The sequence below is a fragment of the Nannospalax galili genome, unplaced genomic scaffold (genome assembly GCF_000622305.1).
Source record: "Nannospalax galili isolate Female #2095 unplaced genomic scaffold, S.galili_v1.0 scaffold312, whole genome shotgun sequence".
In the NCBI taxonomy this organism is placed as follows: domain Eukaryota; kingdom Metazoa; phylum Chordata; class Mammalia; order Rodentia; family Spalacidae; genus Nannospalax; species Nannospalax galili.
Genome location: NW_008335967.1, coordinates 8,145,967 through 8,171,596, shown reverse-complemented (window position 1 = coordinate 8,171,596; position 25,630 = coordinate 8,145,967). Strand labels below are relative to the sequence as shown.

Sequence of the window (25,630 nt, the reverse complement as noted above, 5' to 3'; positions counted from 1 at the left end):
AGAGGCCCGAGGGTCCTGCAGGGTCTGAGAAACAGAGGGAGGTGAGGGCTGGCCGGGCCCAGAAGCAGTGCTCCTGGGGACCTGAGAAGGAACTGAGTTGCTCTGGATGCAAAGGATCAGGAAACAGTGGTGGTTCCCCCAGTGTCTGGGGCACCAAGACAAGGAATGGGACAGGACCCAGGCTAGGAGGAGAGACGAGTGGGGGAGATGGGAGGGCAAATGAGGCTGGGTGAGTCAAGGCAGGAAGGCGCAATCGACTTACCCTGGAGAGAGGCCTGTGGGTCCTGCAGGCCCAGGGAAGCAGAGGGAGGTAAGGGCCTTAGGTGGGTTTTTTTAAGTTTCTGCCATATATTTGAAAACAACTCAACATATCTTCAACATAGTTATTTAACAAATAGTATTGACGTTCACTGTGTTAGATGCTTAGTGTACAAAGATAAATAATAACATATGGCCCTGTGCATAGAAGTTCACAGTGTAGAGAAGCTCAGAAGCATGGTGATCTATCATTAAATCATCCCAGGAAGGTGGATAGAACCGTGAAATTCACTGCTGTGCAGTCATCACTTAGGGTGCTCTAATACTGTGCCACCACAGTTGAAGACTTGGAAAGAAATGCCTCAGAAGACTAAATCACAGGAATATCATGTCTTTATGAACATAAGTTTATCCTAAATATCCTAAAGGATATAACTATTTCCTCTTTCTTGTTAAGTAAGTAGTTTTAAAGCTCAAAGCTAATTACAGCTCTAGTAAACTAATAGGACCCTCTGTTTTCAATTTTGTCTGTTTATCTTTTTAGATTCAAATAATTTTGCTCTGACTTTGTTTACTTAATGATCTTCAGAAATTCCGCAAGCCCTCTTGATAAAGGATTTGGGAGATAACTAAACTGAAATAAAGTTCTGCGATTTAGTAACCATCCAGAAGGAGATGCATGATGGGTGGCAATGTGTCTGTGACAAACTAAGGAAGTGGTATGGGACATGTATGAAAGGCATTATAATATAATGGTACTAAAAGCAGCAGTGTTTATAATAATGGTAATAAATAATAGTTATTTCAAACAGTAATGACATTAATGACTTTACAGTTGCAGGGTCCTCTCATGTATCTGCTCTTTAACAACATATCTCTTGTTTCCCAGCAACCCCATGAAACAGATACTAATGTTCCCACTTTATAGATAAGACTGGTGTTTAGTCACCTTTCCATTGCTATAACTAACTAAGACAATCAACTTGAAAAGAAAAAGGGTTAATTTTTTCAAAATTTTAGAAGCCAAATTCCATAACCAAATGGCCCTATTGTGTTGAGTTTGTGATGAAGTGGTACATCACAATGAAGGACACAAAGGAGGCCATTCACCTCATGGCCAGGAACTGGAAGAATGACAAGAAAGAAAGGCACCAGGGTCCCACGCTTCCTTATGAGAGCACGCCCCTGATGATCTAAGACCTCCCACTCCCCACCTCTTAAAGATTTCCACCACTTTCCAACAGCACCAAGCTGAGGACCAAGCCTTAACACATGGCTCTTCAGGGCATTAAAGGTTCAAGTGGTAGACAGGACAGAGATGATTAAAGGAAGCTTCGAAATGGTCTCAGGATGCTGCCTTAAACCTGGCTAATGTGATCAAGCAACACACTACTGATACACGGAATCTCACTTGAAAAAAATATGAGTTTTGATGGGATGTTGCCTATTAGAATAGCTGCAGGTATGTCCAAAGCATCTGTGGCAAAGAAGCCAAAGATAATCTTACAAAGTCATGTAGGGAAGACTCAAAGGATTTTGCTAAGAAAGTTACCTGAGGATGGAGAAAAGGAGAAGGGGCTTCAAACTCTGACTTTTCTGAAGCAAAATGGCCCCATATGAGTTTCCAGAGTGAAGAGGCTTTAAAAGTGGTAGCATAGTTCACCACATGCTACAGCTGCAGAGACTCCTTCATGCACAGAGGATTGCTTCCACTGGAAAAGATTTCTCCCTAAGCAGTTATATTAAACCCCATTGTGTACAAAGTAAATTTCATTACAAATAGCATTGTAGCAATCATTCCTTTTCTTTTAAGTAGCATGAGCCATGGGAGCAAAGTCCTGGAAGGCAGTGATGGAGGTGACTGAAATGACAGTGACAGCTAAGATGACGAGACTCACAATAATAGCTGCTAGTAATTACCATGCATCTATGCTAAAAGTGAGGGCTCATACTGATTATTGCATTTAATCCTCACAATCACCTCAAGAGACAATATTATGCCCAGTTTAGAGACTGGGTTTAATTAAACCAAGACTCAGGTTTAATAACTTGCCAAAGGTTGCACAGTTACCACGGAGTTAGAATTTGAATACAGGTCTGATTGACTCTAGAGGCCATGTGGAAGACAGCATTCCTGCCCTGCCTCCCACAAGGAAATCATTCAATATACTGCAATCATCTTATCTTATTCCCAGTAACCGCTCTTCTGTTTCACCAGATATATGATTCATAATAACAGAAAATTGGTTGAAATTTTGTTTCTTTTATCTCCTCTTTTTTTCTGCTATGTGGTTTTAGAAAGTATAATGAATGGTTTGTGGATATGTGTGTGTGCATAGGCATCTTAAATGAATGTACTTGCCAATTTGAAATCATACATTGAAAAGAGACAGCATATGGATAAGAAGAGCTCCTTTGCAGAAATAGACATGATGGTTAAATCCTAACATTTCTACTTACTGGGCATGTGATTTAGAACAAGTCACTTCACCTCTCTGCATATCCTTTTTACCACCTTTAAATGGGAATATTTCCCATTTAGGCCCGTGTTAATCTGAGGCTTAATGGGATATTATTATTTATAGTAACTGGCAAGAAGTTAAATACTTAATAACTGTAATTTTCTCTTCTAACCCATCTCTCTTCTTCATACTCTCATGGAATAATCCTGTCAATACAAGTAACCAAGATCAATGTATATGCCAGCCCTCTCCCAGGACATTTTTGTGCTGGAGATAGAGTGGCTTGGACACCACTACTGGGTAGGGATGTAGGTTTCTAGTCTCTGAGCTTCAAACAGCTGGTTACATGAGAATGCCCCGGAAATCCCCAGCTTAGCTGGGCCCCAGTTGTTTCTAGTCACTCTGTGCCTATCTACTAGTTTTCCATCTCACCATGAAGAATGCAGGTGCCAGATCTTAGGTGTGTTTCAGCAGCAAATATCCAACATGGGTATTTTATCATTTCCACAAGTATCTTCCTACTGGGTCTCAGCCCTTCCATCCAAGTCTGACTGTTAAAAGTATACATTGCCGAGCTGGCAAGATGGCTCAGCTCCTAAGGCGCTTGTCACCAAGTCTGATGACCTGAGTTTGACACACCCCCCCCCAGGACCCACATGGTGGAAAGAGAAAACAAATCCCCAAAAGTTTTCTCTGGCGCATGTATGTGTGTACTCACCAGCCCCTCCGTCACCCCCGCCACACACGCACACACTAAATAAATACATGTAAAAAAATTTTTTTTTCATTTTTCAGCACTATCAGCGAATTCATCTCACATTTATCCTGTGGGAATTACTTTACAAATCTTAGATGCTATACTTTTCTTTGGCACTGTTCAGTTTAAGTTTCATTTGATGACCATTTATTTCAGTGCATCAAACTCATTTCCTATGAACACGTTAGACCAGAAAGCAAGTGCTGTTCTGCTTCCTTTGGCTAACTCATGCATATGGTAAATATAATAACATTATGTGTTGTGAATAGGCCAGCGGCATCAGAAGCCTGATGCATGCTGGGTGAGGAATTTGGCTGCAAGCTGACGAGGTGTCCCTTAATCACCTGCTCTCCACAGAGCTGTACGTGCGCTCTCCTAAATGACTTTGCCCCACTGTTATCCTAATTTAAAATTTTCTTTTTTAGCCACATAAATAGAAGAACACAGTTTGAAAACCCTGTCCTGGAAGCCAAAAGGAAGCTACAGCAGCATAACATGCCCCACACAGAACTTGGAACAAAGCCCCTGCAGGCCCCAGGTTTCCGAGGTACCGTACCATGTCAGCATGCAGGGTCGCACGGGGAAACATTGTCTGACAAACTGTCTGCTCCTCCAAATATGCCTATAGCTGGGGCCAATTTGAGTAACTCGTTTGCTTTCTTCAGACCCTTCTAGTAGTTAACTGGGTGCTTGTATCATTTGTAAACTGATGCATTTATCAGCCACAAACTATACTAAGGCCCCTGGTCAGTACCTTACAGAAATTTTGCACGTTGCCAGGTGGAGATTAGTGGGTGTGACAGTGGGGCACTGTACACTTCAGAGAATGAGAGACTTTTAAGTTTGCCCTCTAAAGACCAAGCATGAGAATGAGGCGTGTTTTCCTTTGTGACAGTAGGCAGCTCCTCAGTGACATTACCTAGGCCCAAATCCGTCTGCTCCCGCGCTGCCCGGGAGAGGTCCCACAGTGTGAATGACTTGTCTTACTATCGGCGTGACTACAGGGGGATGCCCTGGCCACTCGGTATGTCCCAGGGCTGCTTGTGGACCTGACTACACCTGGGAACCACCTCGCACACCTCTCCTGGGCGGCTACGCGGTTCCAGAGCACAGAGGCTTTGGTGACCTGATCCTACACTTGCCTGCTGATGAGGTTCACATCACACTCCTTCAGCACCTTGAAATGAATGTAAAGGTCCCCTGTGGAGCTGGTCTCCATCAGTAAGCATTGCTTTGATGAATACATGAAAGACGATTATAGGAGGGGTTTTATAAATTACATTTAAGAAACTTAATAAAGATATATGATGGGTAAAAAGTTCCATCATAAAGACTCATTTTTTATAGCTCATTTTATAAAATACAGAACAGAATGTTGAAAGTATCATACAAAATATGTAACTGAGTTGCCACTTAGAGTTTGGCTATTGTAGATATCAAATCATACCACCCTCAAAAAGTATCATATGTAATGTTTATCTGGGAAGCTAAGGTAGTGGTGCATGCCTGTAATTCTAGCACTTGGGAGGCTGATTGAGGAAGGAGGATGAATCCAAGGCCACCCTTGATTACAGAGCAAGACTTGTCTCAAAAAAGTAATTAAAATAAAATATTTAAAAGTTTCATGATCTACCAACAGAGCTAGCCAAACAAAAATAAAATATTTATCTCAGGTGAAATTTAAAGAGATACTAATTTTGCTTTCTAATATGACTATAATTTCTAAAGCATTTAATATACTTAGAAATGTATTTATTACAACTTATAATTGAAAAGTCTATTGTAGCACAATGAGCAGGCAAAATCTTTGAGACTTCTGTTTTATTCAGATTATAGGCATATGATTTGAATATGTCAACATATTGTTGCAAAATGTGTCACCTTTACATTCATAACTGTACCTAGAAATATTGGCTTGCCTTTGCTCACCCTTTAAGCACTCTCTGGCAATAGAAATTTATCTGCTTGTATTTATAATACCACGCAACGTAAGAGGGTAAACAAAAATTAACTCAACCCCACATCCAGGTACTCTTTCTAAGTAATTTAGACCTTTAAATACGTGGGCACAGTCTACTGCTTCTTTACTGCGCATGTTTAATGTCTTTAAAAGGCAGCTCTTTGACTGTCTGCCCCGCATGGTCACAGTTCAGTGCAGGACCAGCCACTCACACATACCTCCTCCCTGGGAACTTCATAGCTACAGATGACCCTAATGACCTTAGGTCAGACGTGTTATCTGAAGGCTTTCACAATCTGTTGATATAGCCCTGTTTGTGCTCAAGAAGGCTAGTTTCATTAAAGGACATATTAATAATCTGTATCCAACCACATAGCCCTTCATGATTCCCTGGAAGCTTGGGACTGCTCTGCATTTGTAGGAAGCCCTAGTATCCTGGTTCCTTTCAAGTCACCACCTGCTGCCTTTGCTGTATGCTTCCCCCACATCTGCCCCTGGGATTGCTGCTCAGGGGCTGTCTGGCTCTTATCTGAAAACTTGCTTTAAACATGCTTTTTCTCTTTTAACTTGTATTGGTCAATGTAGAAAAGCCGCTCTTCACCCGGGATGCATCCCAGCTGAAGGGAACTTTCCTCAGCACCACCCTGAAAAAGAGCAACATGGGCTTTGGATTTACCATCATCGGTGGAGATGAGCCGGATGAGTTTCTGCAGGTGAAAAGCGTGATTCCAGACGGGCCTGCCGCGCAAGATGGGAAAATGGAGACAGGTAAGCACCTGATGTTGGAGAAGTTTGTTTTGCAGTACCTCTTTTCTGAGGGCAAATACATGGAGCTTCTTTTGTGGTTTTTATTCCAAAGTCAAAGGTCACTTCCGTTTAGGAAAATGGCAAATTATATTCTCCACCAGTTTTAGATTATTGAGTCAAAGCTGTTTGGAAACAGCATGAACGTGAAGGATGAATTTCTGTCTCATTTCAGGTTGCCCCTGTTAGCTGGTTCCAACAGATTCTTGAAACTGACCCTTCTCTAATTTATCTCAGGCTTTCTCTTAGGGATATGATTAATATTTCACACTTCTTATACTTACATTCAGCCACTTATATTTTTTAATTGTATTAATATTTTAATATTCTTATGTGAAATTTCCAGGTTAGATATTTAAATGTGCATGCCTGTCTCATAGAGAAAAATTTAAATGACATTAGCCTTTATATGTCCCTATACAAGGTTTTAATGTGTGTTTTTCCTAGTCATTATAAGTTAACTTTCATATATAATTACTTGGATATCTATCTAAATTATAACTCAAATTAATATACTGTTAAAATACAGACCCAAACTGTTAAGGACAGGAAAATGAAAAATATGAAAAGTTTGCAGAAGTGAAGAAAAGGTAATGAACTGGGTCTAGTTTCAGTCTGGTTTGAAGCTCTCTTACCTGGATCTTGACTTTGAATGAGTCCCATAACTTATATTTAGCAATTTTTTAGGAGAAAAAAAAATGAAGACAGATTTGATCTTTTATTTATAAAATGCTCATTTGGAAATTTTGTGATGTTATTTTTTAAATGCCTTTAGACAGTATTAAAAGTATTGTAATCATACTTCAAATGAAATACAATTTATCACCAGTTTTGCATTTTTTTCACATCAACTCAACTTATGGTATCAATTTTTGAACCGATTCTATGAGATGCATAAGTTAGAGGATTACTTTGAACCAAATGTTCCACCAGTGTCATGACCTACCTGTATATATATGAATTGTTCTTCCATGAGTCTTAGGCATATTTGAAAATGGAGAAAGGGCATAAAATTGAGATCTTCCTCTGAAATTATTTATTTTTTAAATTGCCAAAGCTATATAATTATTTATTAAATCATTTCCTTATACCTATCATTTTCAAGATTCCCTTGTGGGTATATTTTTCACTGCCACCTACTAGTGAGTAAGAATGTGCATAATAGATGTTGTATCTCCTTGAAGATGTCACATCTTCACACAGTGCTCAGAACTCACCACATTTTGTAAGCTCAACTGCTTTAAAAATCATATGCATGTAACCATCTACAAGAGTTAATGTCCAACACCACTGTTCATCTAGAAATACTTTATAAGGCATACGTACCTTCATGCTGGCAAAAAAAATCACAAGCATCAAATAACTCAATTAAAAATGGTATTTTGGTCCACAGTTAGGACAAAAGGAAATTATGGGCAACATACCATTTTGGCAGAGGGAGAAAGAATCCTCAACTTTTAAACTTCAGTAAAATATTTGATAGATCTGTTTTTTTTTTTCCAAAATAAAGGTCTTAGTTACTTTTCTATTATATAACCCAGTATTCCATGTTTCAAACTTAGAAAAGACCTCTTTCAGTGTAAACTGCAAGGACAAAATAAAAATATTTACTTGGCAACTCTTTTCCTTTATTGTGCCCATAACCACATGGGCCAAATCTTATTCAACCACAAAGTCAAAGCTTATTTAAAATTTAGCACATTTTGTTCATTTCTGAAAATCATAAATCAGCTTCGAGAGGAAGCTCGAGAGGAAAGAAACAGAGATTTAAGCCTGTTTATCATCTTCCAGTTAGTGTGCTCTTTGTGTGTGTAACAAGTTTTTGTTGAGCCCCTCCCCTCCAGTCACTGCAATGCACCAAAGCTACAAAGATAAAAGTGACAAGGGCCTCCTTCTCATGCAGCTGACATCTAGCAGGGGCTTTAGATGCATTAATAAGCCAGTAGAGCACAAAATGAGGAGGCTGCAAGGCAGCAGTATCCTAATGTTGGCACAAAGTCAGAAGAGTGAAGGAATAAGCATCAGAAATTTTAAAAATAAAAGTGTGCTATATAATTATCGGGCTTTTAGAGAGATGATAATTTCCTTTATTGGAAAAGAGTTTAATAAAGCAAAATATAATGCTTTTTTAAATACTCAAAAATATTTAATATTTACATCTAATTATGAGATCATTTTAGCACAAATGTGCATGTATTTCTGCAATGTTTCACAAACTACAATAGAAGGAATGGCTCTTCAGGTTAGCCAGTACACGTTGGATGTCTGTGTATGCCAGCAGCCTGCTACATGATAAAAACAAGACGGAAAGACAAATGTGCTAGTCCCACAAAGTTTGCATTGTAAATAGAAATAATTAGTGATATGTCAATGCATATTTGTGTCATTGCAATTATAAAAATACATGTGAGAGGGTGAGGAGATGGTTCAGCAGTTAAGATCACTGGCTGCCCCTCCAGAGAACCTGGGTTTGGTTCCCAACACCCACATGGCAGCTAACAACCTCTTCAGTTCCATGAGATCGGATGCTCTCTTCTGGCCTCCACAGGCATTGCATGACACAGGTACATTTAAATACATGCAGGTAAAACACTAATATATACAAAATAACAAAAAATACATCCAAAAAAATAAATGCATACTTAAAAATAGGACAGAGGAAGGGGAGGTCAACTTTAGAGGTGATGCTTATAGGTGAAATAGAGTTTTAAATGATGAATGGACATTTGCTGGCTGGACAAGTGAGGAAGGCTGTTGGAAGACATACATAGACCTAAGTCTTGTGAAAGACTGAGAAAAGGTTTCTACACCATCAATTTGCTAGTGTTTCATCTTGGGCATATGTCTGTGATAAAGTATATGGTAAAATGATAATCATAAATGGGAATGATTAACTAGACTTGTAGCAACTACCAAAGAACAATACATAATCATGTATCCTAAAAGGTCTTAAATCATAGATATGCTTATACTTTTACTTAAAACTGTTCTTGTATAAATTTTCAACCAATTAGGCACAGAGCTTTATTCTCCAACTGACATTTTCTAGACTTCTGTATCCCTAGAAACTAAACTACTGCTGGGCAAACAGCAGGTGCTTTTTTGTATTGTGTGTTTGATTCCCTTTGGTTTTGTATTTGGGCATTAACCCAGGGCTTTGTGCATGCTGGGTAGGTACCGTACCACTGAACTGTATCTGAAAAAGCAAGTTTAAATACTTAGATGGATAGATGAATGGATTGATGGATGAATGTTTCATGCATGGATGGATGGATGGATGGATGGATGGATGGATGGATGGATGACTACCCCTGAAAATGAAGAAGTAACATTTAGATGGGCTGAATTCTGGATAACTGTTTTGTAACATAGCCTAGTCAGTAACTTACCACTGAAGCAAAAAATAAACCCATTTTCCAGTTTCCAGATAAAATAACATAAACAAGTACATGTTAGCGACCAAGTTATTCTGCTTTTTATAATAATTTAAATTTTTTATTTTATTATTTTCATGTGTATGAGTGTATTGCCTGGATGTATGTAAGTGCACTTATGTTGTTCAAAGCCCACAGAGGTCAGAAGAGGGTGTTGGATTCCCCTGGAACTGGAGTTACAGTTAGCTGCCATGTGGGTGCTGGACTCAAACCCCAAATCTTCTGCAAGAACAGCCAGTGTTCTTAACCACTGAGCCCTCTCTCCAGCCCCAATTTTATGTTGAATAAAGAAGAATTAACAAAATAGACACTGTATATATAAAAGGGAAATCACTGATATTTTAAAATAAGTAGTTTCAGGGCCGGGCGTGGCAGCGCATGCCTTTAATTCCAGCACTCGGGAAGCAGAGGCAAGTGGATCTCTGTGAGTTCAAGGCCAGCCTGGTCTACATAGTGAGTTCAGGACAGCTTGGGCTACAGGGAGACACTGTCTCAAAAAAAGATTGGAAAAAAAAAAAAAACAACAACAAAAAACGTAGTTTCACTTGACATTGAAATATGCATGCAAATAGTTCAATGAGCATTTTTTCAGCTTTTGGTGCTCTTACTTGAAACAGATGTCAATAGCTTGTATGGACACAAAAAACAACTACTGTATGAAAATGTTGACCTAAGTTCCTACACCAGATCAAGAAGGGGGAATGGGGAATTCTCCCATAGTTGGCACTAACTCTGTGAAGAGACAGACAGGGGAACATGAGAGCAGTATGCCCTGAGCTGCTTTCTAACAACTAATGAGCCAATTCCCAATGGTTTCATAGTGTTACAGAAAGTTTCTCAAAAGAATTTACCATGATGCCCAGCAGATATCTAACATCTAATTATTAAGTATTCTACACATTCTAGCAAACAGGTAACAGAAACACTGATAATATTCTTTGAAGTTTTTTTAAAATGAAATTTGAAGTAACATAACTTGCATAGAAGCCACAGAGTCTGGAAGATGTTTATCTAACACCTTCTGTTAAAAAGCTTTCCTTGTGGGCTGGACGTGGTGGTGCATGCCTTTAATCCCAGCACTCCTGAGGCAGAGGCAGGCAGAGTACTGTGAGGTCCAGGCTAGCCTGATCTATATAGCATGTTCTAGGGCCTCATTCATAGCTGTCCTTGGCTATATTTCACCCACAGGCCACCTGTTGGACATGCCTTTTAGATGTTTCTTAGGTAAATAACTGCCACTTAGATTGTTATGCTTATACAAAATTCTCTTAACAATTTAGACATGAAAAATATTTAATTCCTTTAAGCAAGAAATGATGCTTTTACTCTCCTATCTCCTGTTTAAACTCCCATATTCTCTTAATAGAGTTTTACAACTAATTATAGTAAAATTCATATGATTTTGCACTATCGAGTATTTTGTTCATCGAGTCCCGGAACATGTCATAAATTTATTGCTTCTGTCCCTCCCCTTTGTAGAAGTTTTACATTACTTTTTTTTTTCCTTTGCTGCAATATTTTTCTTCAAATGATCTCATTTTTCAGAGCTGTGGTGGAGATGACTCAGTGGATAAGAGTCCTTGTTCTGCAAGCATGAGGACCTGAGTTTGAATTCCCAGCATGCTCATAAATAGCCAAGCATGACTGCATCCCAACACTCTCTCCCAAGAGAGTTTGATTTCTAGGGTGTGTGTGTGTGTGTGTGTGTGTGTGTGTGTGTGTGTGTGTGTATGGTCATGTGTATGTGCATGCATATAAAGGTCAGAGGTTGACACCAAGCATCTTTCTCTCCTTTTTTCCACCTTTGTTTTCAAGACAGAGTCTCTCACTGAATCTGGAGCTCACTAATTACACAAGAACATCTGGCCAGTGAGCTCTAGAGTTCTGCCTGTCTTCACTTCCCAGCACTAGGCTTATAGGCATGAGCCACCACCCTCAGCTTTTGACATGGGTGCTAGGAGATCCACTCGGATCCTCATGCTTATGCAGCAAGGTCTTTATGAACTGGGCTGTTTCCCCAGCCCCTCAGGCTTTCTGATTACGTTTCTTCTGAGATTTTCTTATTGTCTGACTTGGGATATATAGTGGGGCTTCTACAATTGGACATATACCTGGGCAGATTTTCTGTTTAATTGCAACATATGTTTCATAATCCCTAACTTTTCTTGACTTCTGTAGAGCTACCAGGAGTCCATGTTTCCCATGTTATTCTACCCACCAACAGCATACTAGAAAAAGAATGAACAAACTCTTCTTAGAACAGTCAAGTAGCAAATATTTCAGTCTTTGCTGGCCAGGAACCTCTGTCACAAGAGTTCAATTTTGCCATCTAGCAAACAGCCCTAGAGAGCACTTGAACAAATGGGCATGTTCATTTGTATTGTGTTCCAATAAAATTTTATTTACAACCGTAGGCAACAGTAAGTTTTTCTAACACCTGTTTTGTAGTGTACCTTCTGTAGTGTAATCTGTCAGCTGTCATGCTTTTGACAGTCTATATTTTAGCATTTGTTAGTTGTGTTGTCCTGTAATAGCTTCTATCAGGCTCCTTCATTCCTATGGGTTATTGATGAAGGTCTTTGTTAAAGGGGGTGTTTGGATATGTTCACTCTGTCATCTTGAGCTACAAGTCTTAGTATCTGAAATGCATGCCCACTGGTTTGTAAGAACCACTGCAAGCAGTAGTTGCAAGAAGGATACTTTCCCACCCACTATATAGCTTACAAACTTCTCCAGCCTATCCTCACCCTCTCTCTTTGTAGTTTAAGTTTGGGGTTGCTTTAAAGGGGTGTTTATGAATACTTCCAGAGAATAATTTCTAATGTCAAGGCTATGGGTATCTGCCCAGTAAGAAAAGCAAACTAATTCTTACATTTCTCTTTCTTTCTTTTTTACATTTAGCTTTCATATCAGTCACATAAACCAGCTTTCAGAAATCAGTCCCAGATATTGACCTGTGAGCAATTTATCACTCTTTGGGGATTTGAGTATTCAGGAAACTTTCATCCACACTTGCGTCATCTAAAATCGTACTTATTCCCTTCCCACTGAGAAACAATTGCTAACCAGACCCTGCATACTGTTCTTGGTGGACAGTTTCTGCCCGTCACCTTACTGTTGTCCATTCAGTACTGATACTCAGTCAATAATCCCCCAATGGCTTCCCTCTCTGCCTCACTCCAATGGTCTTTTTCAGTGATCTTTTTGTTGTTGTTTTTTTGTTGCTATGAATTATACTCCTTGACCATTCTTACCTCCTTAGTAATTTAGTATAATTCTATAGTTGTTAACTAGGCATACCCCAAAAAGGCATTCTGAGAAAGCCTAGAAAGTTACTTGAAATAGTTTCTACATCTTATTTTTTCACTACCTCCTAATCAACTTGTACCCATAGCAGGCTCCCTTTTGAATTTTGGACATATGCTATGGCAGTCTCTTCCCAGAACTGCCTTCTTGCTAACCGACTGCTTATAAAGATTGTGATGAATCAGCCAGTGCTTATCATCGCCCACCCCCATAGCCAAGTGTTGCTATTTAGGTAGTGTAAATCATTTAGGTGGTTTTTAGCAGTTTTATCAATTCACTGAAGCAAACAAACTGATCAAGGAGCTGTAATTTTTCTGTTTTAAGTACCTGTTTAGTTTTCTATTACTGCACTAAAAATCTTGCTAAAATTCAGTGAAGTAAAGGAACAATCCGTTATTTTCCCATGATTCTGCAATCCCTCTTGGAATCAGCTGGGTCAATTTCTTTTCCTGGTCCACGTCAGGACTCACACAGATGTGATCATGTGGAAGCCCCAGAAGGGCTAGGGTGTGCAAGGTAGCTTTGTTCCCATGTGAAGGATTCAACTGGGATGATCACAACACCTGAGATCTCACTGGGCATCTCTTTCCACATGGTTTCAACAGCAGAGTGCTTGATCATTCTATATAGTAGCTTAGAGTTCCAAGAGAACTAAGTAGAAATCTGCCATGCTTCTTCAGACCTAGCCTAGCACTTCCCAGCATCACTCCACCTCATCCTCCCCATGAGGGAGTGACAGTCACTCTGATTCAGGGGAAAGGGAAATAGGTTCCACTATTAATGGGGGAAATGACAACAAAAATAATCAGCTTTAATATACTCAGTATCCTTCCTGTGTCATCTTGTTCTGAATTTTTTGAGTTGGTTTAAACTCTGCTGAAAAAATTACCTATTACTTTCATGGGACTCGGGTTTCAATCTAACAATCTTTTGGGTACAGAAGTATTGATAATGTTTTCCCTTCCAGTTCTCTATAGAGCCAATGATAAAAACTGTAAGTCAAAATACCGTATCTAGAGGTTACAGTTAAGTAACTAAGTCTTTAGCTTTATCCTTCTAATAAAAATAAAAGAAGTCATAACAACTCAATATAGCTTTTTAATCTAGCAAAATGTTCAGACTCAAATCTATGTTAGATCATTTTCTTTAGAAAAATTTGGGGGATGGTGACTGGCAATATTGCCTAGCGGTTAAGGGTGTGCACTGCTCTTGTAGAAAACTGAAATTCAGTTCCCAGCACCCACTTCCAGAGGCTCACAACCTCCTATTACCCCAGCTCACATGCATATAAACACGTGTGTGTGCATGCACACACACACACATACACACACACAATTAAAAATAGAATAAATCTTAGAGAGAAATTATTTTTTAAATCCTTTGATGTAATATTTTTCACCTGTTTAGACAGTTTGGGTCTCATAAAAGCCTGAAATAGAATTGAATTTCCAGCCTGCTGACCAAAGCTAACATCTCCAGTGGAGAAGAAATAAGCTGGGCTTGTTTAACCTGTCAATATATTTACTCTTGATTCTTTCTAAAGATACCTAACTTTAAAACCGGACTTCACTTTGTTCAAATACCTAATGTGCCCACAGTAGTGATGCCCATCATTTCACACAGGTGAGAGATGCACTAAATGCTTTCTGTCCACTATGCTCCTTTTAGGGTGAAATATAACTGATGCAGAAGTCACAATTGACAATGCACTTGATTTCAGCTCAAAACCGTTGAGAGGATTTTTTTTTAAATTGGAGCAGCCCTAAATACAGGTAGACATAAGCACCACTAAATGGACTCAGTGCAATATGTGTGTTTTATATAGACATACATATGTCTATATAATATGCAATTATTAAAAATAATAATCAATAATATATATTATTTAACAATAATTATCAAAGAAGAGGAGAGGAAATTGTGAGGGAGTAGGTGGGAAGGACATGGGAGGAGTTGGAGGGGGACTTAGAGGGGTAGAAATAATGCAAATACAATACTCATGTGTGAAATAGTCAAAAATACAGCAACCTAAAAAAAAATTCGTCAGGCAAACTGTCTGATTCATTCCTTCAAAAAATGGTGTACCAATTCTTAAATCATGTTATGCTTCCTCAATAACTGAATTTGTTTTAAAAAGACGCTTTTGTAATCCAAATGCTATTGTGATTCCTCATTTTAGGCTTACTTATATCTTTTTCTTTGTACCTTACAGTGTTCTTTACCCACTCTTCAATGAAAAGTGTCTTCTAGATATTCTGATTCTCAGTTCCATACCAGCACCAAGAACTTTATTACTGTTTTACTGCAGCTATGGATATCTTAAATGTTTTTCTCCCCTGGTACATATCTCTTTAAATAAATCCCACAGTGATTAAGATGTGATATTCATGACCATTTTACCTGTAAGTTCATGGAAGTCAGCGTACTGAAATGTACTCTTATCAATATTATTTTAAGTTATTCTACACAAAAGATTTTTGCTAATTTTAATCGGAATTCTCTTGCCCCCACCAGGAGCAAAAGCAGAAAGTAGGTGGGACCTCAAGTCAGCCTAAGAGCACAGCTGAGTCCTGCTAGATATTGTAACCCCAGGGGTACTCTAATAAAGTAGCTTATTGAGTATAAAATTGGTACTTTACAAATCTGAAAGCTTCTGATTTAAATTGGTGGAAATTGAGCCAGAGATTTTAGGGTTAACATTATCTTTTTACATTTATTTCTTGGAGGAGGTAGTTGGCTGTGGTGTGTTAGTGAAAGGTGTTTAGCTTAAGACAGACAAGCTTGATGTGAAAATATGATTTAAATGCATTTAGCAACTTTTTCTCACTTAGTTTTGGGGTTTGGGAGGTCCAGAATCACCAATTTTTTTGCTTGTAAATAAACTAAAATGATGCAAATTGAGGCAAGATTGCTATATTCTAACAGATACTGTCCAATGCGCTCAGGTCCTACGCTCCCTCAACCAATGGAGTTGAGCCTTTCACTGGCCAGAAAGTGATCTGTTTTTCATAAAGGTGCTTATTTTTTCCACATACACCCCCAGGTGAACTGGAAACTTATTATTTTAGCCCTACCCACTTCTGGAGTATAAGATCCTGAGACAGGATTCAAAGTCGTATTTGACCACAAAATCTTCAAGGTTTAGTTCACAATCTAGTACACATGCAAAAAGTCAACTTGTTGGTTGAACAAATAAATAAATCTATCAACAGCACTGATTTTCTAATTAGACTGCAGGAGAAGCAGAAGCTTCACTGTAATAATCATACATTGTTGTTTATGGTCCCCTTACAGTATTATTGTTCAAGCTTTTTCTTAGCCTAGTTTACCCAGACATCTCATCAGGTGAGTTATTGGATATAAAGTACTTAAAAGAACATTTCATACAGAATCTCATGAAAATGGGACCGTCTTTCAAAAAGCTGAGGAAAGCTTGGTATTCTGGGAATGATGGGTATATGAAAGGGTCTGTGAACATCTTAAGATGTTCGTCCTTCCAATCCTGGAAGCAAAACGGTTCTGCTCTGAGCATTTAAATGGATGCTTGCTTTTTTTAATTTTCATTTACTTTTATTTTTGTTTATTATCTTTATTTTATGTGTATGAGTGGATTGCTTGCATGCATGTAAGTGCACCCATGTTGTGCAATGACATCGGACTTTGGCATTTTAGAAATCTGAAAGCTTATGATTTAAATTGACAGAAATGGCCCAGAGACTTTAGGGTTAACAGAAAAAGGATGTTGGATTCCCTGGAACTGGAGTTACAGAGAGTTGTTAGCCATCATGTGGGTGCTATGACCCAAACTTGGGTCCTTTGCATGAGCAGCCAGTGCTCTTAGCCACTGAACCATCTCTCCAGGCCCAGGTGTTTCTTCTTTAAATTGCTTCTAGATTTAAAGAAGGTATTAAAAAGTTTGAAACTGTCTTAGCAAAGTTGACAACATCCATTCTATTGGTTGACTAACAGTGGAAATAGGGACATTCCACCTTCTTCTTGTGTATACTGCTAATGACTGGGCTGGTTGCCACTTAGAGGCATCATAGGGTTCTAATCTCCATTTCTAGACACAGTTTAGAAAAGTCAGAACCTAATCTTCACTTGTTTATATTCCTTCATTTTTGATATGACGACCCACTCTAAACATAACAAGGACCATCTTGAATCATAACAAGCAAAAAAGTCAAAGGATATTTGGAAAATGAATGAAGCAAGGTAATTATTTCTATTAAGCACAAATAATATTCCTTGAATTACATATCTCCATAGGATATTGGTACAGGTCCCTACAGATAGTCATATGGGTCTCAAGTGATCAATAAATAGTTTAATTGTAAAAACAAACCCATACACACATCACCATCCAGAGATATGTGCAGTAGAAGATGAAACAACACATCTTTCGTTTTTTCAGCTAAGTCCTAGATGTCAGTTCATAATTATAAACCTCTTAGCATTCTAAATGAGAAGACTTTGCTGGAGTCAATAGCAGATAAATTACCATGCAGACCTTTGTTTATAAGCGTAATTCTGCTAGTTTTTGCAAGCTGCTAGGGAAATAAGAGATAAAGTACGCTGGAGTCTGCAAATATTCAAAGAGCTGCAGCTGCAGAAACATTACTCCTGCATCCAATGTAATTAATGTGCCTCTCACACGCTCCAGCTGAGGATTCGCATGAAGTGACAAGAGCACACACAGTATATCTCAAGTGTCATCGTCTAATTTGCCACTTTGTTGGAAAGCCCTCCCTGCAAAGGTGGATTTTGCATTTCCTAACAGGAAGAACTACTGCCAGATAGGTGAAAATTCCACCACGTAGCTGAGTTACTGGCAAAAGAAGTGGGAACTCAGTTCTAGAAGCCAAGATGAATGCCCTAATGGTCTTTCTCCACATTGTCACCATGACTCGGCCTTTCCTGCTTTTTCATATGACTAGAGGAGAAAAAGAATGTTGGACATGTTTTCTCCTGTGTTCTCATGAAAGAAAGAAAATATTTGGCATGGAAAAATAAAGATATTGACTGTCACATCTCTAAAGATAATCTGAAGTATTTAACTTTCAACCACGATGCTAAGCAAACTATATACCAGTGTCATCATTTGGCAGAGGAGTCACTCAAAGATTTGTGTAAGATTGTGAAGCTGGATTGTTGACACTTAAAGGCTTTGAGCGTCAAATGAGTGTGTGTGTGTGTGTGTGTGTGTGTGTGTGTGTGTGTGTGTTGGAACCGGAAACAGCAACAACTGGAACTCAAACAACCACCCTAGTGCTGTGAACATTCCTGGAAAACAAGATGCCAGGATGCTTTGGTCATTGACATTTGCCAAGAGGCAACATTGTTGGTGAAAGGTGTAATCTCAGAATTTACAAACTAGAACCTCAGGTACAAAATAGCAGATATGAAATTATTTTCAGTACTTTTCATCAAGACCTGAGTCTTTCCTTGAGAGTCTTTGTTTTATTTTTCTGTTGTTGTTGGCAAAATGCAAAGGTCATTTTTACTTTGCAAAAATATAACCACCTGCCATTTCTTAGAGAAAAGGTGACATTTTTTCTATGAAAAGGAGACATTTTGCCCAGAGGCAAGTAGATGCAGTTTCTGGGATTGCCTGACAGGGAGTTTGCACAGAAGCAGAACAAGATGCCAAGTCTCTGGCAGGAATAACATTTATTTACCTATTCAGAGTTGCAAATTCTAAAAAACACAAAACTGTCTTTTCATGGTAATTGAATGGCCTCTTATTGATGTAAGCAGCAACATTATTAATTAATGGGATGAATGAATTCATGCCCTGCTGAGACACAGAGTAATGCAGAAAGAGGATCCTAAGCCCTGAGTCAGAAACCCCAGTTTGCATCACATTCCTATCACTAGATAATCTTGTTCTGTTTCAAAATCCCCCCAGCACCTCAGTGTATCACTTTGACCATCCTCCATCACCATCCAAAACAAATACATCGAGACCTCATTTGCTGATTCAGCAACCTCTTCATGGGATGTCAAGTGATACTTTTCATAGACTCGACACTCTGGCCCACAGATCTTCCTCAGCACTACCATGGGACCACTGAGCCATAAGCCACCGGTCTACCCCAACCTCTGTCTCCACAAACAGAGGGTGGAAAGGGAGAAAGAGAATCTTAGAGTAGTTTTCCTTATTTGGAATACAGTGTTTGTGTAGACTGGAATACAGCCATCCCCATGAAATAAAAGAAGGTGTTTTCCAGCTCCCATCTCAACCCAAGTGGGAAGTCCACTCATTAAAATTGTTGTTGCCTACAAGAAGGAGATGAGACTGTTTGGTTTCCAAATTGGACAACTGCTCTGGCTGTGAGGTTCATTTCTTTGTCAGTCAGATTAGGAAAGAAACGGAGTAAAAGACGATGGTGGGAGAGAGAAGAGACATAGCCATGAAGCCACTGCAGCTCAGTATTTGGTGTGACAAGGCTCTGTGATCTCTATAGCTGAAGTGACCATGGGGAACAGTGCCTGACTTGTGTCAGCTGTCTTCTACAGACCACCTGAGAGCTGCCTGCTGGGCAAGGAAAATCCAGCCACAACAGGCTTGGCAGTCCCCCAACATGGCAAAAGCTGACAAAGGGGAAAGAGGTCAAGAGAGCCAAATGGTGTAGTCAGCCAAGGATGAGTACACAGATCCATTCCCAAGAGAGCTGGGCACTGGACACCTGTCACTTCTGAGTCCAGTCACCAGTCACCAAACAGATAGTCACAACCAGCATAGAGAAAGATTACAATTGCAGCTGGATTAAAGGACATCTTCCTTTCTTCCCCAACCCCACTAAACAACTAGACCTTGATAAGAGAAGGAGAAGAGAAATGGTGAATCTGTTCAAGCCCATGAAGGAAGAGGAGGGAAAGGGGACTTAAATCAGGTTTGAGTCTTTCATAAAAGGCAGGGTCATGGAGAGAGGGCAGGGACTATTTCACAGAAGTGTGATTCAAATAGAGACTTGAAGGGATATTAAAAATTTATTAGTCCTGGATTAGTCATCCAGGAACAGAAATAATATGCACAGAAGTACAAACATCCATTCACTTAACAAGCACAAATGAAGGAGCATTTACTCAGAGCTAGATGCTACATTGAGTAGGCTTGCTTTGTAAGATGGAACCAACATGGTCTGTGCAAGGCTCCAAATCTGGAGGGCATGGGAAATCATAAGTAGCCTGTTATGCCTCAAGGCTGAGAAGTAACAGAAAAGGAAGACAGGAATAGTTGAGGTGAAAGACTGTCTGCTTTATTGAAGAAGCTACCAAGCACACTTTTAAAAAACTGTTAATCAATATAAAATATGGAGAAAAAAATCAGATGGAAGTAGGAAGCGTTAAGACATACATGAGGTGGGATTCTATGTTCACCTCTATTCCTACCTGTTCCAGTTCCCTTTATGGAGAACACCAAGGAGCTCCCTTGCCTTGTAGTTTCCACTTATGCTCAGTTCATGAGAAGAAGCAGTGATTATCAAAGAGACCAGAGTGAGGTCCAAGCACTCAGTGCCTGAGCTCCTTGGCCATCAGCTGACTATATGCCATGCATGCATCTCTTGGAAGCCTAGATCAGCCATCAGCTAAGGAAGAGGAAATGAAGAGATGAATGTCTATATCATAGAGTCCATGGCCCTTCCCATTTGAATAGATGAAACAGGGAATAAAGTGTCAAGTATGTTTGTTTCTTTAAGTTTCAAGCTTGAGTACTTAGGTGGACTATCATGACTTTAACACAAAAGAAAGTGAGGACATTGTGTTGATCCCCCCAGAGTAGAATGTTTTAAATATGAATCATTGGGAATGAGGCTAAGTTAGAAGCGCATGAGCAAGACTTACATAAGGTTTATGCTTAAAAGACTCAGCACCTATCAACTGTGTCTCATCAAAGGAAAATCAGTTCTCAATGCCATAGTTATAGTTTCCATTTTGAGTGGTTTTTATTCCCTTTCTTACTCTTTTTTCAAGAAGAAATGGGGGAGAATAGGATTTGCTTTTATATTGCCTGCAGAGCTATACTGTTAATAACTTAGCAGCATGAGAAAGCAGAATAGGAATATGTGCCAAAGTCTACAACACAGCGAGTGCAAAGGACTTCAGACACCAAATAGCTGCCGAGGGAAGAAGAGAAGCTTTGTTTCCTTCAGTTCTTCTGGGTTTTTCCAGATGGGAGAAAACTACTAATAGGCAAAAAGAAAGACAGAATTTGATTCACTCTAAGAAATAACTGAAAGGCAAACGCTGCCCTACAATGGAATTGATTGTCTAATTAATAATAATATTTGTTCACTGAGAGTTTTAAGAACATTGTGCCAATGCCTTAACATGTAGTATCTGATTTAATACCTACAATAACCCTGAGGGAGATGGGTATAACTATGGTTACTTTGAAAATAAAGAACTGAAGTTCAGAAAAATTAAGAAACTAGTTCAAAGTCATACCACCAGTGTGTAGTCAGACTGAGACTCCTCTGGGCTACCATGCTGTGTTGCCTTCTATAATAAGCATCACTACTCTAGAGCAGAAGGCTTCATCAGTCCAAATCATGGCCTCTCAGCTCTTCCTACTGTGGTTGGAGGTTGACCATATGACTCAGAATGTTCCGTCTCTGAGGTGTGATAGCCAAATGTGTGTGTGTGTGTGTGTGTGTGTGTGTGTGTTACTTATTCTATATAGAAAATTCTGTGTTACTTTATTAAAGAAAGAAATTTATGCAAAGTTTTGTTTATGAGAAACATGTTCATTCCCTTTTTGCTAATATACTCTTGTCTTTATGCCCAAACGTGCTGGTCAGTTAAAAAGAAAACTTCAAGGTCATCACACAAAATGCACAGAACATTTATACTAACTTCAGTGATTTATCCTCGCTATATGCCCCATTTTTTGTGTGCCTAACCCTTATTGAGTTTAAGAAAAAAACAGGAAATACATCTGAAAGTCATTTCACATTTTATTTATTTAGGTACTTATTCATTCATTAATTTTTTGTGTGCTAAGGATCAAACCTAGAACTTCATGCATGTTAGAGAAGCATTCTATTACTGAGCTACAGATCCAACCCACTTCAACAAATGGCCATCGTTTGTTTTAAAATAGTAACTAAAATATTTCTTCAAAGCTTCACAGAGTCAAAAGATCTGACGTATTTTTAATTGAATAATTTGTTTTTATTTTATGTGTATGAGTGTTTTTTCTGTGTGAATGTAAACATACCACACTCATGCAGTGTACATGGACTCTAGAAAAGGGTGTCAGATCCCCTGGAACTGGAATTATAGACAGTTGTTAGCTGGCATGTGGGTGCTGGGAACGAAATCCAGGTCCTCTGCAAGAGGAGCCAGTACCCTTCACAGTGTCATCTCTCCAGCACCCTTATTTCTCATGTCATTTAGATAATCAAGTTATTCAAACAGATAGCGCCAGAATTGCAAGAGGATTTCACATGATCATTGATATTAAAATGAAACCACAGTCTATGAAGCCTATGGTCATATAAAATAGATCTACATAGTGACACTAAATTGTAATGAAGCAAGAATGCAAGGCTATTCTCTGAGACTGCTAATATCAAACCACCTTCCCCAGATAGGATGCTGGGGCTCCCATTTAATGTTTTGCATGTAACAAATGAAGGAATGAAATGGTCCCATAAGTATTAACATTTTCTTAAGACAACTTAAGGTGTTGGAACATATTTATCGTGTTTATAGCAATCCAAATATATTTTATTTCTCTTATTTGAAGGAAAAAGTGTGACTGCCTTTTACTCACATGGGTGAGATGGTAAAGTAAGGAATGAAATCATTGGTTTTATTAGAAAAAAAGACGCAAATGGATTAGTTATAGTTCAATACTGCAGTATACATTGTACTCAGGTGATGTTTGGGACTCAAATATGCATTCGGTATTCTTATCCCATAAACCTCTGGAATCATAGTATACAATAAACAAGAAAAAGGCTAGAAAAGTTTCTTCAAAACTGCAAGGTGCTTTGTTATTGATTTTTTTGTTGATTTATACTTTAATATGCTGTTTCCTCCATTTTAACTTACTATGTCCATACACATTTTTATCTTTTCCTTTCTGGGTATTGTCAGTCTATCTAGTTAGATAATAGAATAATCAGGTGGAGGCCAGTGGCTAATTCTGTGTTTACTACAGCAACAGCACTCAGTCATTCATATTCTCCTATTGTGACTCACCAAAGTGAAAGTTCCTCTACAGAGGAGCAAGTGGCTTTTATTCAGACAACAAGGAGTTCTTTTTATAAGAGCACAACAACTAAGCCACTAACTTATAGACTGGAAAGTCAGCCTGAATACATGTAAAAGGGAAAAAAACAATATGCAATAGCTGTTTTTCCAACACTGTTCAATCCTAAAGGGCTGACAGTTTTTAATGGGAGAAAAGGACACATTATACCACTAAGGGGGAAAAGTAAAGCAGGAAACTCATATGTGGAACTTTTACAAGTGTCTTAAAACTATTTAAAGAGAGTTAACCCAGTACTCCTTGTAGAATCCTGCTTAAAGTAAAAGTAGGGAAAGTATTAATTTATACAGTTTATAAACTAAGGAAAGAGCATTTGGTACTGAATATGGTGGCTCACATTTGTAATCCCAACACTTGGAAGGCCGGACCAGAGGATTACCTCAAGTTTATAGCTAGCCTGGGTAATGCAGTAAGTTCCAGACGGGCCTGGGCTGCAGAGTGAGAGTGGTCCCAAAGAAACTAAAAGCAAACAACAGCAACAACAAACAGAAAAGGCAGGAGGCAAAGCTCCAGGATTCAAGGCTTGCCAATTCAGGGACCAGACTCCCTGAATGTCCATCTGGTGTCCCATATAATTTGTAAAATCACAGGGAGTTAGCCATAACTACTTACTCTGGAATTACAAATTAAATTCTGCTCACATTCTTAATAGTGTCACATTTTCTCCATCTTCACTGAATCCCTCTTTGCTTGCAACCAAGTTTGTTATGGCTTCTCTTAGAGCTTCATGTAGCTTAATTGTCAGTATCTGTTAAAGCAGACAGAGAAAAAAGAATTACCCACTTACCATATTAGACAGGTTGTGTAAGAGTTCCTTGATAAATTAATAGCAGAAGAATCTTTTAGCAATTATATGATACATAAGTAAAGACATAAAATATTTTCTGGCCAACTAAGTAAAGTATCTTCTGAAAATATTAATACCATTTGGGATTCCTTTAGAAATCAACTTAAAGGGTGCTAGAGAAATTGCTCAGCAGTTCAGACTGCTTGTTGCTCCTTGGATACATGCACACACACACACACACACACACACACACACACACAATCTTTTTTAAAAAATGAAATCAACTTAGAGATCTCAGAATATTTAAACAGCTTCTTCTATAATCCCATCAATATAAAGAAGGCAGGAAATTCTTGCATGTGTTTCAACACTAATAGAAACTGCAAATGATCAGTTCTCAATTTTGTACACCTAGTTTCACCACAGGGCTAAAATTTGGTGGAAATGATAAGCCTTTATTGTTTGCAATGTACTTTGAAAAATGTGAGCGGGGTGAGTGTGTCTGAAAGCACTGCCATCGAAAGTGGTAGCTGAAAGGATAAAAGGACATGTGATAAACAAGACAGCCAAGTGTTATAAATCATTCTTTGCCACTCATAACACAAAAGACATCTATGATATTTTCCAGTGGACATACTGTGACATATTTGTGAAAGTGCCCCAACCTGGAGACTCCTGATGTGACAAAATAACTTCTCTGATTGATCAAGAAAATAGCAAAATCTTCCATCATGGAAGAGTTTAAAGGAAGAATGTATTTTTGTAGTGAGTCAAAAAAAGGCATAGGAACTTGTTGAAGCAAAGTGAAATCAATACCAAGAAGAAAGAATGAGGAAAAATTAGAGAAAGATGACCACAACTTTCAGTAAATGGGTCTGGTAGCTGTGAACTAACTCCAAAGATAGGACATTACAAAACAGATGTGAATAAAGACAAAAATGAGTTTTAAAACAAGCAGGAAAGGCTCAAAATCTGAATACTTAATTTCTTAGCCTCTTAATACATATATATTTAGTACTTATTTAAAAGTTTGCAATTTTAAATATAATAGAGCCTGGGTTAATGGTCTGAGAATGATGATATCCCTTAAAACAAGTTTCTAGCATAATCTCAGGTTTTTTCCAGGCCTATAATTTTTGTGTGTGTGTGTGTGTGTGTGTTTGTGTGTGTGTGTGTGTGTGTGTGTGTGTGTGTGGTGGACTAGTGGTAAGACCTGTGATCAGTATTTGAGACCCTCCCAGGAAGAGCCCAGTATACTGAATTCTATGAACAGCAGTGATTCCAAGAAATAAAAAGAATTTATAGGATCTGTGGAGTTTGTCATCAATTCATTTCTGGGAATGTAGCAAAATGTGAATCTTGACAAGTATATGCCATTAGAGTGATTCACTTTGAACATGAGTTATCCCCCTAGCCTCTAGACAGCCAAAGTCGTGATATCTCAGTACTGGGGTACTTACTAAATTCTCTAAATTGTATGAAGTCAAATGCAAAACTACTTAATTCCAATATGAGATTATAGCTACAACAGAGGAAAAACTTGGAATGTTGACTTCTTATTGTCAAGCTTTTGACCCATA

The 25,630-nt window shown here is 38.6% G+C and overlaps 1 protein-coding gene across 3 annotated transcripts in view; it reads left to right on the top strand.

The window, feature by feature from the left end:
• The window catches only part of Magi2 (membrane associated guanylate kinase, WW and PDZ domain containing 2), a 1,650,859-nt gene that overhangs the window by 1,306,653 nt on the left and 318,576 nt on the right, over positions 1 to 25,630 (top strand). For all 3 annotated transcript variants that reach the window (XM_029562367.1, XM_008830783.3, XM_008830782.3), the window contains 2 exons: positions 3,903 to 4,024; positions 6,023 to 6,205. In XM_029562367.1, coding sequence (XP_029418227.1) covers positions 3,903 to 4,024; positions 6,023 to 6,205 — 305 coding nt within the window. The remainder of the gene's footprint in view (positions 1 to 3,902; positions 4,025 to 6,022; positions 6,206 to 25,630) is intronic.